This window comes from Biomphalaria glabrata, chromosome 6, assembly GCF_947242115.1.
Source record: "Biomphalaria glabrata chromosome 6, xgBioGlab47.1, whole genome shotgun sequence".
Classification (NCBI taxonomy): domain Eukaryota; kingdom Metazoa; phylum Mollusca; class Gastropoda; family Planorbidae; genus Biomphalaria; species Biomphalaria glabrata.
In genome coordinates, this window is record NC_074716.1 from 25,296,925 (window position 1) to 25,310,219 (window position 13,295).

A 13,295-nucleotide genomic window follows, 5' to 3' on the forward strand; every position below is an offset into this window, starting at 1 on the left:
TTTCCGATGGTCTTAGGCGACCCCCTGACAAATGGTCATTCGACCCCCAAAGGGGTTGCGACCCACAGGTTGAGAACCCGTGGGTTAAAATATCAATGACTATTGAAGTTTTAATCATATAGATATTTTATCATATTTAATTGATTCTGTTAGCAAGCTGTGGTTTCTACAAATAAATTGGACCGCCCCCAACCCTCAAAAGTTTAGGGGGGGGGGGGGCGGATTAATGGTGCCATCGCCCCTTCCCGACTCACCAAATCGGCCAATATAGCCTACTACAGGGGGGGGGGGGAATAATCTAAAAATAGTTTGAAATATATACCATTAGAAGGTAATTTACATGATCATACCAATAATTAGTATATTAGTATATATTATTAATATAAGTAATAAATTCGTATACAAATTGTGTGAATTCTATATTAAAATTCGTCCGACTCCCCCCCCCCCCTCCCAGATTTCGGGGAGATGTTGGCCGAGTTGGGCCCCCCCCCCCCCCCCCCGGATCCGCCAGTGTTCCATACGCATAATATATTATATTCTTGTCATATATTAGTCCGATTAGATCTACCATAAATAGGTCTAGGTCTAGATAGACTTTAATTAAGTATTATTTTATAGTTGGCAAAGGCGAAATGATGGCAGAACAAATAAATTGTGGGTGTGATTTCAGTAAGTTTTGCAGTTGTTTAGACATAAACATAAACGGTTATAGATCTAGAATTCTAGATCTATATAATAATTATAATATTAGGATTAGCTATCTAGATTTATATTAACTAGATCTATTCAAGAGTCTATATTTTAGCATGGTTCTAAACTATTGCCTTTAGCATAATCATTATCCATAATCAGTATAATTTAATCACCTGATCTTGAGTCGAGACTTTGACCCTTTGTCACTCAATCATCAATGATACTCAAAAACTCAATCAGCCTCACTTGAGCCTGGGCCTGTGTCCAGAGTCCAGGCCAAAAGTTAGATCTAAATCTAGATGATTGAGTTCACAATGAATAGACAGTAATTTCAGTAATCTCCACTAGATAATTGATTTCACTAGATCTATGACTAGATTAGATTGACTCTGAGTGATTTAGATCTAGAATAATCTAGATAGACCTCTATTTTTTATAATTTTATATATAATTATCTAATCATCTAATCGTTTTTGTTAGTTTTTTCAAATTAACACCACCTCAACATCCCTATAATTTATAATTGTAGGCTGTATCTACATTATATATAGTCATTATAATACTATAATTAGTATAATATAGTTCTATCTATCTATATATATATTTATATATATATATAGAGAGAGAGCTTAGAGATATGTAAATGCAGGAATTATGCAATCAACTTTCAATGAAAATATAAAAATGCTTCTTTTTTTGATTATGTGTGTTCAACCTCCCCTGCCAATATTAATTGGAAATCATTAACCATATAGACCACCGTATGAACAATTTATAGAAACATTACACAATTTAAATTTAGATCAAATTATCTTTATTAAAAGATTATCTTAGTAAGATTATCTTACTCTGGAACAAAAGCAACCTTAAAAGCTGCATTAATTTGATTAAACTTTCAACAAACACTATTATCAGAAAAAGACATTAAGCAACCTCTGGAAGTTCATTAAAAGCCATCTTAAAAACATTATAGAAAATCATATACCAACTAAATACTCATCAAACAAAATAAATACATGCTGGTTTATATAGTATAGTGATGAGCTACCTCTGAGGGTCATTGAGTCACTCAAGCTGAGGGTCATTGAGGCACTCAAGCTGTCACACCACGGCAAGGTATGTGCATCAGATGACAGGTGATGATGATATAGTATAGTATATATGTTATTAAAATTAAACACCTAACCCAAAAAGTATGCAGACAACTGCAGAGTGAATACATAAAGAGTGTAACATCTAGGATAACAACAAAAACTTATGTTCATACATTAAGTCTAAGAAAATGGAAACAACAGGAGTAGCACCATTAAAAGGAGAAGATAACTTTTATAATGAAATGAAAGCTAACATCCTGAATATATACTTTGCATCAGCATTCTCAGACAAAGACATTTAATTTGAACCAAGTTGACAACATAGGATATATAGGAGTACAAGTAAGAGAGATCCAAGGGACTGGAAGCTAACGTAGCTGCCCTATTTAAAAAAAGGAGAAAAATTGTGTAAAATCCTAGAACACATAATATCTAGCAACATCATAAACCACTTAGACAAACATTATGTCTTTACTCCATACCAACATGGCTTTAGGAAATATACATCATGTGAAACACAACTAATAGATGATTGATGATTTTTCAAAAGATTATATTGAGCAAATTGATGCTATCTTATTAGATTTTTCCAAGGCATTTAACAAAGCTCACCACCATAGTTTGCTTAAAAAATTAAAATATTCTGGCATTACTGGTTCATTACATCAATGCATTCAGGATTCAGGATTTTTTGGTAGGGAGAGAACAAACTGTAATAAAATGGCTCTAAATCAACACCAATAACTGTAAACTAAGGTGTACATCAAGGAACAGTCTTAGGTCCAATACTATTTCTAATTTACACAAAAGACTTACCGAATGCATTAGTTCAAGAACAAGGGTAAGATTATTTGCAGATGATCGCATACTTTATAGAACTAGATCAATTACAGAAATAGGAGTCAAATAGAAGCATGAAAAGTGTCAATTATTAAGAGTAACAAAAAAACTAAAAAGAATATTACAACTTATATTATTTATGAAAAAAACAGATACAGGGGAGTAAAAACTCCTAATTCCTGGGTGTAATAATAAATGAAAGATTATCATGGAATCCCCATTATTAAAAAATTAAACAAAGCATTAGGGTTTATTATAAAAAGTTTTTTACAAATCAAAAGAACATAAAACTAAATTGTTATTTAACCTTTAGGCCAATATTAGAATATAATATTATATGCATTCTCTACTGTTTGGGACCCCTCAACTCAAGAAAACATATATAAACTAGAACAGACACAAAATAGAGCAGTGAGATTCATGGCTTGATTGACCTAGAAACATGTGTAGGATGTTATCATGTTTTTTGAAAAACATCTGTATTTTATAAAAAGGAAGAAGATAATGGAATTTATATTAAAATAACAAATAGAATACTGTAGATCTATTAAACCTCCAAAGTTAGGAAGCCTAAATAAATCTTTTGATTTCTTCTTTCTGGCAATATCACTGTTGGCTTTAGATCTTAGGGGTTTGCTGAGTCTGGTTTTAGAAACTTGTGTACATTTCAGACATTCCTTCTGTACTGAAGATCATTACATACTAGCTTTATACAAGCCTTTTCATGGACTCCACAGGATAGAGACTAAAAAAAAGAAGAAAAAAAAAGATGTCGAGCTAGCTTGGAAAAAGAAGGTCACTTATAAAACGATAATTGTAGAGGGGTGTGATTAATTTTGGGATTATTGTTTTACATAATAATTAAATTATATTATCTTATCTTTCGAATACAAACGTTACTTCAAAAAAGTCCTACGTGTGTCCCTAGGTCAATCTAGTCATACATGTTACTTCATGACTTGAACTCAAGCCATTGTTTTTACTGGCAGATTCAGCCAACCCATTCCATGCTCTAATAGCACTAGGTAAGAAGGAGTATTTGTATAAATTTGTCCTTGCATATGGAACGAGGAATGTGCCTTTATTATAGTTTCTTTCTGAGTATTTTATTAGCTTTTGTTTTTGTATTTTAAGATTATAGTTCAGTGTTTTATGTATAATTTCTACTTTACTTTCCTGAAGTGTCTCTAAATTTAATGATTTTACAAAAGGTGTTACTCTAATTAAATGTGAATATTCATTTGTTTTGAATCTCACTGCTCTATTTTGTATCTGTTTTAGTTTCTTTATGTTTTCTTGACTTGATATTCTATTATTGGCCTAACCAGGTTAAATAACATTTTAATTGTATGCTCTTATTTGATTTGTTGAAATTCCTTTTAGTATTAGCCATTAATTTAAACATTTTTCTTTTAAGATGAGGCGCTAATAAAAAATGTGAAAATTAATCTATCTGCTGTAACTAGACGGGCTGCTGAAATAGCAAGCAGGAGGGCGGTTAAAAAGCAATGGCAGGTAAATTATTTCTCTTTGTAAATTTTAGATCTTCAAAATATGTAATCATAGCAATTAGTTTGGCTAATTGCATAGCAATTAGTTTGGCTAATTGCATCTACTTGCTAAAGGTAAAAAAAAAATCTTTTCAAAGAATAAAAGTAATAAAAAGTAAGTAAAATTCCCCTTTCAGACCTTGCAATATGAGGCATATGATGTAAAGGTCATCTGTTTCTGTGGCTCAAGGTTAATGAGGGTGTCATGTGGCCAGCATATCGACCAACTGCCTTTACTTTTCCCCAACTAATGTCAGGTATCCATTAGAGCTGTGTTGACTCAGAGGAGCCCAAAGATACTGAAATAAAAAATCCCAGGATTCAAACCCGGGACCCCTCAGGAAACCACATGCTTTTTCACACAGCGACCTCACCTTTTCAAAGAATAGCCCATTGCAATTTAGATTGGTAGATGCAGAGATTGACCAAAAGGTTTTATCGTTATTGTTTTACTTGTTGTTTTTTTTTAAATTATATATTACTCTTGATTTCTTTTTCATAGGCAGCATGGGAATTACGAGCTATTTCTTGCATTGATCTGACAACATTAGCAGGGGATGATACACCATCCAATGTTTCAAGATTGTGTTTTAAAGCAGCATGTCCTTTGAGCAAAGAATTGATGAACTTACTAAAATGGCAAAAGGAAAAAGGTATATTTCTACCATTTTAAGTTAATTTAATCAGGTATTTTGTTTGTCTTACATTTGATTGTAAATGGCAATTTTTTGTTTTAAATACTAGATCTTAATTATTTGAACTTATGAACTTATTCCCTTTGAAAAAATGATGATGATCGCTAGGGTTTGTTCTCAGGGTGGGCTCAAAATAGCCAGACCACAGACAATGTAGTGCACACATTAGTAGTTATTGATGACTAATAAATGAGTGAGTTAACAATTTGAACTGAATATTTAATGTATGGAATTAGGACATGATCAGCAATGATGAATATTGTGGGCATTAGTCCCTCAGTTACATGTTTACTTGTGTACCTTACATGGTGTAAATGTAAAGTAAAGTAAAGTTCTTCTTTCAGACCTTGTAGTCTATTGGGCAGATGATGTAAAGGTCATCTGTTTCTGTGGTCTTCGGCTTATTAGGGTGTCATGTGGCTAGCACAACGACCATCTGCCTTTATGTTTTCCCAGCTAATGTCAGGTACCCATTATAGCTTGATGGACTCAGAGGTGCGCAAAGATCCTGAAATTGAAAATCCCAGTCTTCACCTGGACCCCTGGTTCGGAAGTCAAGCACTTTACTGTTTAGCCATCACCCCTCCTTGTTGCAAATGTGCATTAGACTATATGCATCACCCCACCCACTGACTCAAAAAAACCTACACTGGCTCCAGAATTGTCTTAGCCAGAAACCAGCTTCCTCTCTAACTCTAGTTCCAGCTTTAGCTCCCTGTAGATCATGCTAAATAAAATCCTACTGAATGCTTCTCTTATGAAATAGGCTACGTATACAGTAAAGTCCAAAGAGATTAAACATTAAACTTAATAACTCAATCAGAATGTGGAAATAAAAGAGCCACACAGCCCAACAAACCAATTAGCTTTACATTGGAGGAAAGCAATAATTATAATTAACATGAAATAAAGACATTAGCCAAGGTTTCATGCACAACAACTACCTGGAACACACCACCTGCAATGATGTAAACAGTTTAATTGTAAGTAAGTAAATTTTCCCCTTTCAGACCTTACAATCAGATATTGTTAAGGTCATCTTTTTTTATGGCCAACAGTTAACGAGCAGGGTGTCATGTGTCCAGCACAATGACCAACCGCTTTTACTTTTCCCCAACTAAAGTCAGGTACATTAGAGCTGGGTGGACTCAAGGGCGCCCTAAAAATCCTGAAATTCAAAATCCCAGTCTTCACCCAGGACCCCAGTTTCAGAAGCCAAGTGCTTAACCACTCAGCCACTGCGCCCCCTAACAGTTTAATACAGCAGTTTATATATAAAGTGGTAAATCTAAAATAAAAAGCAAAAGAGTATGACAAAACTGAGCATAAGATATTTGTCATAAACTTTAAAAAAGTTTCAAAATGGAATTAAGAATCTTGAAAATTAATTTGATTTATTTTAGTACTTTTAATTGTCAAACAAAAACAAAAATTTGATGGCATTGTCATATGAGGCCAAATAACCTTGCTAAAACCTTTTCAAAAATTCGATGGCATTGTCATATGAGGCCTAATGACCTTGCTAAAACCTTTTCAAAAATTCGATGGCATTGTCAAATGAGGCCAAATAACCTTGCTAAAACCTTTTCAAAAATTCGATGGCATTGTCATATGAGGCCTAATGACCTTGCTAAAACCTTTTCAAAAATTCGATGGCATTGTCATATGAGGCCTAATGACCTTGCTAAAACCTTTTCAAAAATTCGATGGCATTGTCATATGAGGCCTAATGACCTTGCTAAAACCTTTTCAAAAATTAGATGGCATTGTCATAGGAGGCCTAATAACCTTGCTAAAACCTTTTCAAAAATTAGATGGCATTGTCATAGGAGGCCTAATGACCTTGCTAAAACCTTTTCAAAAATTCGATGGACGTTGTCATATGAGGCCTAATGACCTTGCTAAAACCTTTTCAAAAATTAGATGGCATTGTCATATGAGGCCTAATGACCTTGCTAAAACCTTTTCAAAAATTAGATGGCATTGTCATAGGAGGCCTAATAACCTTGCTAAAACCTTTTCAAAAATTAGATGGCATTGTCATAGGAGGCCTAATAACCTTGCTAAAACCTTTTCAAAAATTAGATGGCATTGTCATAGGAGGCCTAATGACCTTGCTAAAACCTTTTCAAAAATTAGATGGCATTGTCATAGGAGGCCTAATGACCTTGCTAAAACCTTTTCTGTTAAGTACCAAAAAAGGAAGAGTGCATGGAAGACAAGAGGAGATAACAACAACTATTTCATAGGGTGATCTTTGCAGGATCAAAACATATGGTGTGGAGTTGTGAAAGAGTCTAAAGTGGTGTCCAAAAAAAACATGCTATTTCCTTTCCACCTTCTCTCCAAATGGAGTCTGCCTGAGGAACAGTTTTTTTAAATACTGTAAAGCATATGTTGCTTCAATGTTGCTGGAAGCACTATAAAGATCAATTCAGGCATCATTTTTGCCTACACCGGCATAGAGGAAAATAACTGGCAGCTGTCAACCTCTGAAAGAGACATCTGAGAAAGTGGGACACAAATTTGAGGCCCAAAGAAAAGACCTTGTCAAAGACAAGATGGCTGCCTGGTCGTGCGGTTTGCGCACTGGACTGCGTTTGGATTTATCGATGGTCCAAGGTTCGAACCCTTCCCGCTCCCATCCCCCATCGTCCTGCGGGAGGTTTGGACTAGGAAGTAAACTATCTTCAACTCTGAAGGAACATCCGAAACATGTAAAACATTTTACAAAAACAAACAAGATAGATGTAGAGGATGAAAAGAAAACTTAAATAGACCCACAGGAGACATCTTTGTCTGCATTAGATATAAAGAAATATGCATAGCCATGATGTGAAAAATTGCACTCATCCTTAATCTTCGGAATCAAAGACATTGGCATTATTATTATACTTGGAAATGAATATATTTTAATATTCATCATTACTTATCTGTAAACTTGTATCACATTTAAATAGATAAAAAGTAAACATTCTTTGAAACTGTTCAAATGAAACAGAAAATTATTTTGTTATAGTTCTAACAACTGCAGCAGTCTGTGTGTATCCCAATCAAGTTAAAGCTGCCAGAGAAGCACTAGCCAAAGCTGGACATCTTGAGATTCCAATAGCTTCAGGTGTAGTAATATATTTTTTACAATTTTTTTTTTTCATGTTTCCTAGCTACTCACTTTCTTTGGAGCCCTTCAAATCTAACTTTCCTTTTTGTTTACCTTTCATGACAAAGATAAAGTTTGTTTTATAAGTTTCCTGTGTTCATTTTTAAAAGTAAATACACTAGTCATGGTTTGGACAACCTGAAAGACAGCAGGGGTTGTCAGCAAGTGACTTTCATAATTAAAATCATCATATCATAGTTCAGCACTTACCCACACTCCCAGATAGCTTTGGAGAGTAATAAATTTGTGGGCCCTATTTATGCCTGTGGTAGAATTATAGTGGAGCAATAAATTACTATACAATATATAGTAATGTTTTTTGTTAACATTATGTCTTACATTAATTTAGTGATACTCATTTTTTTATTTTTTAAATAGCAGTAAGATTAACTAAAACTGAAACTTATACTCAAATATTTTATTTAAAAATATTAAGTCGCTACCGGATTTCCTTGTGGTCAAACACCCTTATCATCACGACTTGCTGAAATTAGAGCTGCAGTGGAAGATGGGGCTTCAGAAATTGACATTGTTATTAACAGAACTTATGCACTTACTGGTAACTGGAAAGGTGAGAATCTAAAGCAATAAACATTGACTTAATTATAAATTTCCCCCCCTTTTAGAGTAGAACATGATGGGTCCTTATAATCCTTTGCATAAAAAGCTTGCAAGTTTTTAAAATAAAAAAATAAATAAAAAAGACTATTAATTGAAAGTATAATTTAAAATAACTAGATGGATCATGTTCATTTCTTAGATTATGTTGCAGTCCCCTTCACTAGTAAATTTGCAATACATAGATCTGCAACACAAAACCCAGTCATTTAATTCTCTAACCACTAACTCTTTTAGAAAGCATGATGGAAAGCTGATATCAAATCATTGACATTGAATACTTCTTTCCCTCCCATTTAATCTCATAATCTAATACAAAAAATATGATTCTTGTTGAAATGTTTCTACCATTTCTGACATTGTGACGTGCATCCCCTATCTCCAGTTTTAAATTCAACACGTGGAAAAGGTCTGCATCAGAACAACAGATAATGAAATCAAGAAAATTGGAAACATTAGACTTTGTCAATATAAATTGGATAAAAGATTTGTCTTTTAGCATTCCCACTCAACTCTTCTGTATCCACCATAAACCAGTTGTTTACAAAGTTGAATTGGGTATGACAAATGAATAATGTCACTGATACCTAAACCCCTTAACATCCTATTTTGTCTATTTTACTTGCTCTTTTCCTTATCGGTCTGAAATGAAATGCTTTATGATAAACAAATATTTGAAAGGAAATTAAATTCTTGTCATTTTTTGTAGTTGAAATTTTGTGGATTAAAAGACCATGGGAATAAGTGTTTTAGTATTAAGTTATCAGACACCCAGAAATACCACTAATATATCCTGAAGATTTTTCACAGAATCACCACAAATCATTTTTATTATCATCATTGTGATTATTACTGAGCTAGTAAAAACCCAAACCATAGAAATTTGTGTGGATTTCCAGCTGCATCATTGTATTACTCATGTTCACAGAAAAATAAACAAACAGAATACAGAAATTACAGAAAAATAACTACACACCAAAATCGGCTGAATACTCCTCTAAAAATTATTTTTAAGTGACCTAATTTTTTTTAGTTTGTGGGATAAACATAGTGAATAAAAAAAAACCTTAAAATTGCATTGCAATGAAACAAGCATAAATGGCCAATTTCAGTGGCTGCAAAGGGCACCCATTAGAATTGAGTCCTAATTGCAAGTGGCAAAGGCTTACAACAAATCCCAATTATAAAATGACTACATTGTTAAGCATAGCTTAATGTATTGTTTAATTTCACAGGTGTATATGATGAAGTCAAACTTATGAAAGAAGCTTGTGGAAAAGCTCATATGAAAACCATACTAGCCACCGGTGAACTGGGGTCACTGAGTAATATTTACAAGGCTAGTATGGTATGTATGATGGCAGGTAGGAATTAATTTACAAAATAATAATGGCAAAGTAATTACTCTAAATGACTGAAGTTATGTGCCAACAAACCATTATAACCTGTTTCCTGCAGGAGCTGACTTTATCAAAACTTCTACTGGCAAAGAAGGTGTTAATGCAACATTTGTAGTGGCTCTAGTCATGATCAGGGCCATACGTGACTTTAATAATATTACTAAACAAAAGGTGAGACTTTAAATGTTACCTACAGATGAAGGGCTAGTTGTCTGACAATTCAATAAACAATATCTAGCTTTGAGTTACCTCAAAATATTTTTAGAAAAGCTCAAAAAAGGTAAATAATAAACCTTTTTCTGTGCAAGCAGTTTTTTCATAAAAATATTCCATATCTACAACTATTCACTATTAATGGTAGGGGAGATGACAATCGACCATATTTATAGTACATTTATGTGAATTGTTTAAGATTCTTTGTCAAAAAAATATTTGTTAAAATTTTTAATACTTAATAATTAAGAAATTTCTGTCATACTAACTGCTACATTTACAAAAAAAAATGGTTACTTTTTTTTTTAAAGAGAAAAAACCTATTTATGTGCATTTAAGTGTAATATAATTTATAACAACAATGAATAAGTAGCATTTCATATTATACCCTGCACTGTAGCAAGGTATTCACAGGAAATAGAATAAGAGATTGGCCCTTTACAAAACAATTAGATGGATTAGATAATCATTCAATAACATCAGTTAGGCCAGGTTCACATTTAACTTCACCTTCACCCTCAACTATCCCTTAGTCTGTTGGGGCACCATACAAGATCTGTCAACCATCTTTCTCCATTTCTCTTTGTCCTTTGCCTTTAATAGAATTTCATTCACTGACAGGCCTGTCCATTCTTTGATGTTGTCTTCTAATCTCTTTCTTTTTGTATCGCCGAAGATAGGGTTGTAGTAGTTGATAGTTTGTAGTTCATAATTTCTGATATTCTTTCTGAAAATATTGAAACCTGCCTTTTTATCTGCCTGAGCAGACGATTTGGGGGCCGATTTTGAGTTTGTGTTTCCACACAAACTGTCTTTGTAACCTTGTTTATTGTTTGTCTAGAGCTATTACAAATTTAATTACATGACTGATCCAAACTAATTGATATAAGTACGCTTAATATAAGCTTTGTGTTTAAAAAGAAGTATTTTTTATATTTTTATTGTTCTTTTTTTTTATTGCATGTTTTATTGTTAATTTCAACCTATAGATTGGGTTTAAACCAGCTGGCGGAATACGAACTGCTAAAGATGCATGTGTATGGTTATCCATGATGAAAGAAGAGTTAGGGGAGGAATACACTTCCAACAAATTCTTTCGCTTTGGTGCCAGTGCATTACTTGCTGATATAGAGAGACAGCTGTATCATTTTGCCACAGGGTGCTATCCTGCTTTGATTGATATGCCCATGGGCTAAAACATTTTAGTCATGCATTATTCTATTCTTGCTATGTTGAATATAACCAATGAAAATGTTTGCTTCAACATAGATATTTTATTTTAAATTCCTAACCTACCATTGCTTCTTTGATAACATTCATTACAAACTCCATTTGGATTATTATTCTAGAATTCTCCTTTCTTTCAGGTTATTTTTAAAATATGCTTATTATATTTGTATATGCTTTTATATTGTCTAGATTTATTCCCTTATATGTACATGTTCAACAACACTTGCAGATGTTATTGCATTTTATATATGAATGTTGGCATACTTAAAATGCAATTTTCCTTATTGTTATATCTTAAGCTATTGCTAGTCAATGTATCAATTTAGCATTGAACCTTGAAGATAAGAAATAATAATAAAACATGCAAATCTGCTATAAAAAGAATTCCTGGATACCTGTTTTAAGCATTGTTTTTTTTATTTACTTATTTCTTTCTTATGTTTCTGTAGATTATGTAAAAGTTCAGCTTTTAAGATGTCTTGCTTTTCACACAGCTCTTAAGGTAGTAAAGTGATACAAAGATTCAGAATATTAAACCAAAATTAGTAAAAGGCTTTGTGTATTGGCTAATAATTGAAAGAAAAAAGAAAACCATGTTTTCAAGTGTCAAATAAATGTTAGCACTGAATTTTCACTTTTAGCGGCCCCCGAAAAGGGAAAAGAGGCTATTAGTTTTGTGTGAAATGTCTGTCCGTCCCCTTTAGATCTCGTAAACTAGAAAAGATAGTGAAAATCTGACATCATAATATTTTAGTCCATTCAAAGTTCTAATGCAACTGCTAGTTTTTTCTTTTCTAAAAGCGAAAAGTCTAATTTTTTAAATTACTTATGCAAACAGTTTTTCCATAAAAATATACCACTTTTACAACTATTCACTATTAATAGTAACATACCAGAGGCTCTTGGATCTAAACCTAATGGACAGAAAAGACATTTCGCACAAAACTAATAGCGTCTTTTCCCCTTTCGAGGGCAGCTAAAAATTACTAAAAGTAGTACATTAGTTTTACTATTCTACATATGGTGGTTCAGAAACCTTTTTTTTCTTTACAGAAATATTAAAAACAATATGAAATTAAAAAATTTTTTATGTCCCTTGTAGAGAGAAACTGGTAATGTGGTATGATCTTTGGGCTGTAATAACAATGGTCCTAAGTTCTAACTCTGTCCCCTGACATCCTCTGCAGGAGGTCTGGGCTAGGACACGCTAATCTCTAGTTCTGAGAGAACATCTGAAACTGAGAAAACAAAACACACACAAGAACAGTGGGGAATAATGGTAATGTGGAAAAATTGTGTTAAAACTTGAAATTGGATTTATACCAAACCCTGACAATATAAAATGGTGCTTAAATATGATTGAACAAAAGAAAACCTGTGCATGTATTTCTTTTGTTTAATTGGTCTATTTTGTATTATCGTGCATGAAAACTAAAATTCACTATTAAGTTCGCCTACTATAGAATTGTGACTTAAGTAAGCTTACAATATTTTACAAACCAGTATAAAGAAACAGGTCTGGTACCATAAATATGAGTATTTCAATGATACCCTGTACTGAAATGCAGTTGTTCATCTTTAAGTACTCTTAAGTAAAAAATGAGTTCAAATTTACATGTGAATATATTTTCAATTAAGATAACCATGACTCAAGAAGTTTATATGCTGCAAAAATAAGACAGAAAAACAAATATATTACTGAATAATACTAATGTGCTGAAACTTTAGACTTTGGCTACAAATACAAGGACAATAAAATATTCTAGTCATTTATTGTCAATTTACACTTAACATATATT

At 32.9% G+C, this 13,295-nt stretch overlaps 1 protein-coding gene across 1 annotated transcript; it reads left to right on the forward strand.

Moving 5' to 3' along the window:
* The first annotated feature begins 503 nt into the window (after positions 1–503).
* On the forward strand, positions 504–11,888 carry LOC106050946 (deoxyribose-phosphate aldolase-like). The gene is made up of 8 exons (XM_013206038.2): positions 504–672; positions 4,048–4,145; positions 4,683–4,833; positions 7,895–7,993; positions 8,472–8,606; positions 9,889–10,017; positions 10,112–10,224; positions 11,256–11,888. The coding sequence occupies exons 1-8, from the start codon at positions 636–638 to the stop codon at positions 11,460–11,462; spliced, it is 969 nt and encodes a 322-aa protein (XP_013061492.1). The 5' UTR covers positions 504–635; the 3' UTR covers positions 11,463–11,888.
* The last annotated feature ends 1,407 nt before the right edge of the window (positions 11,889–13,295 follow it).

Bases quoted from the DNA above. Each gene is read 5' to 3' on its own strand.
- LOC106050946 (XM_013206038.2), top strand. From the start codon at position 636: ATGATGGCAGAACAAATAAATTGTGGGTGTGATTTCA. The intron at 8,607-9,888 runs GTGAGAATCTAA...TTAATTTCACAG, and splicing joins ACTTACTGGTAACTGGAAAG to GTGTATATGATGAAGTCAAA. The intron at 10,225-11,255 runs GTGAGACTTTAA...TTCAACCTATAG, and splicing joins ATAATATTACTAAACAAAAG to ATTGGGTTTAAACCAGCTGG.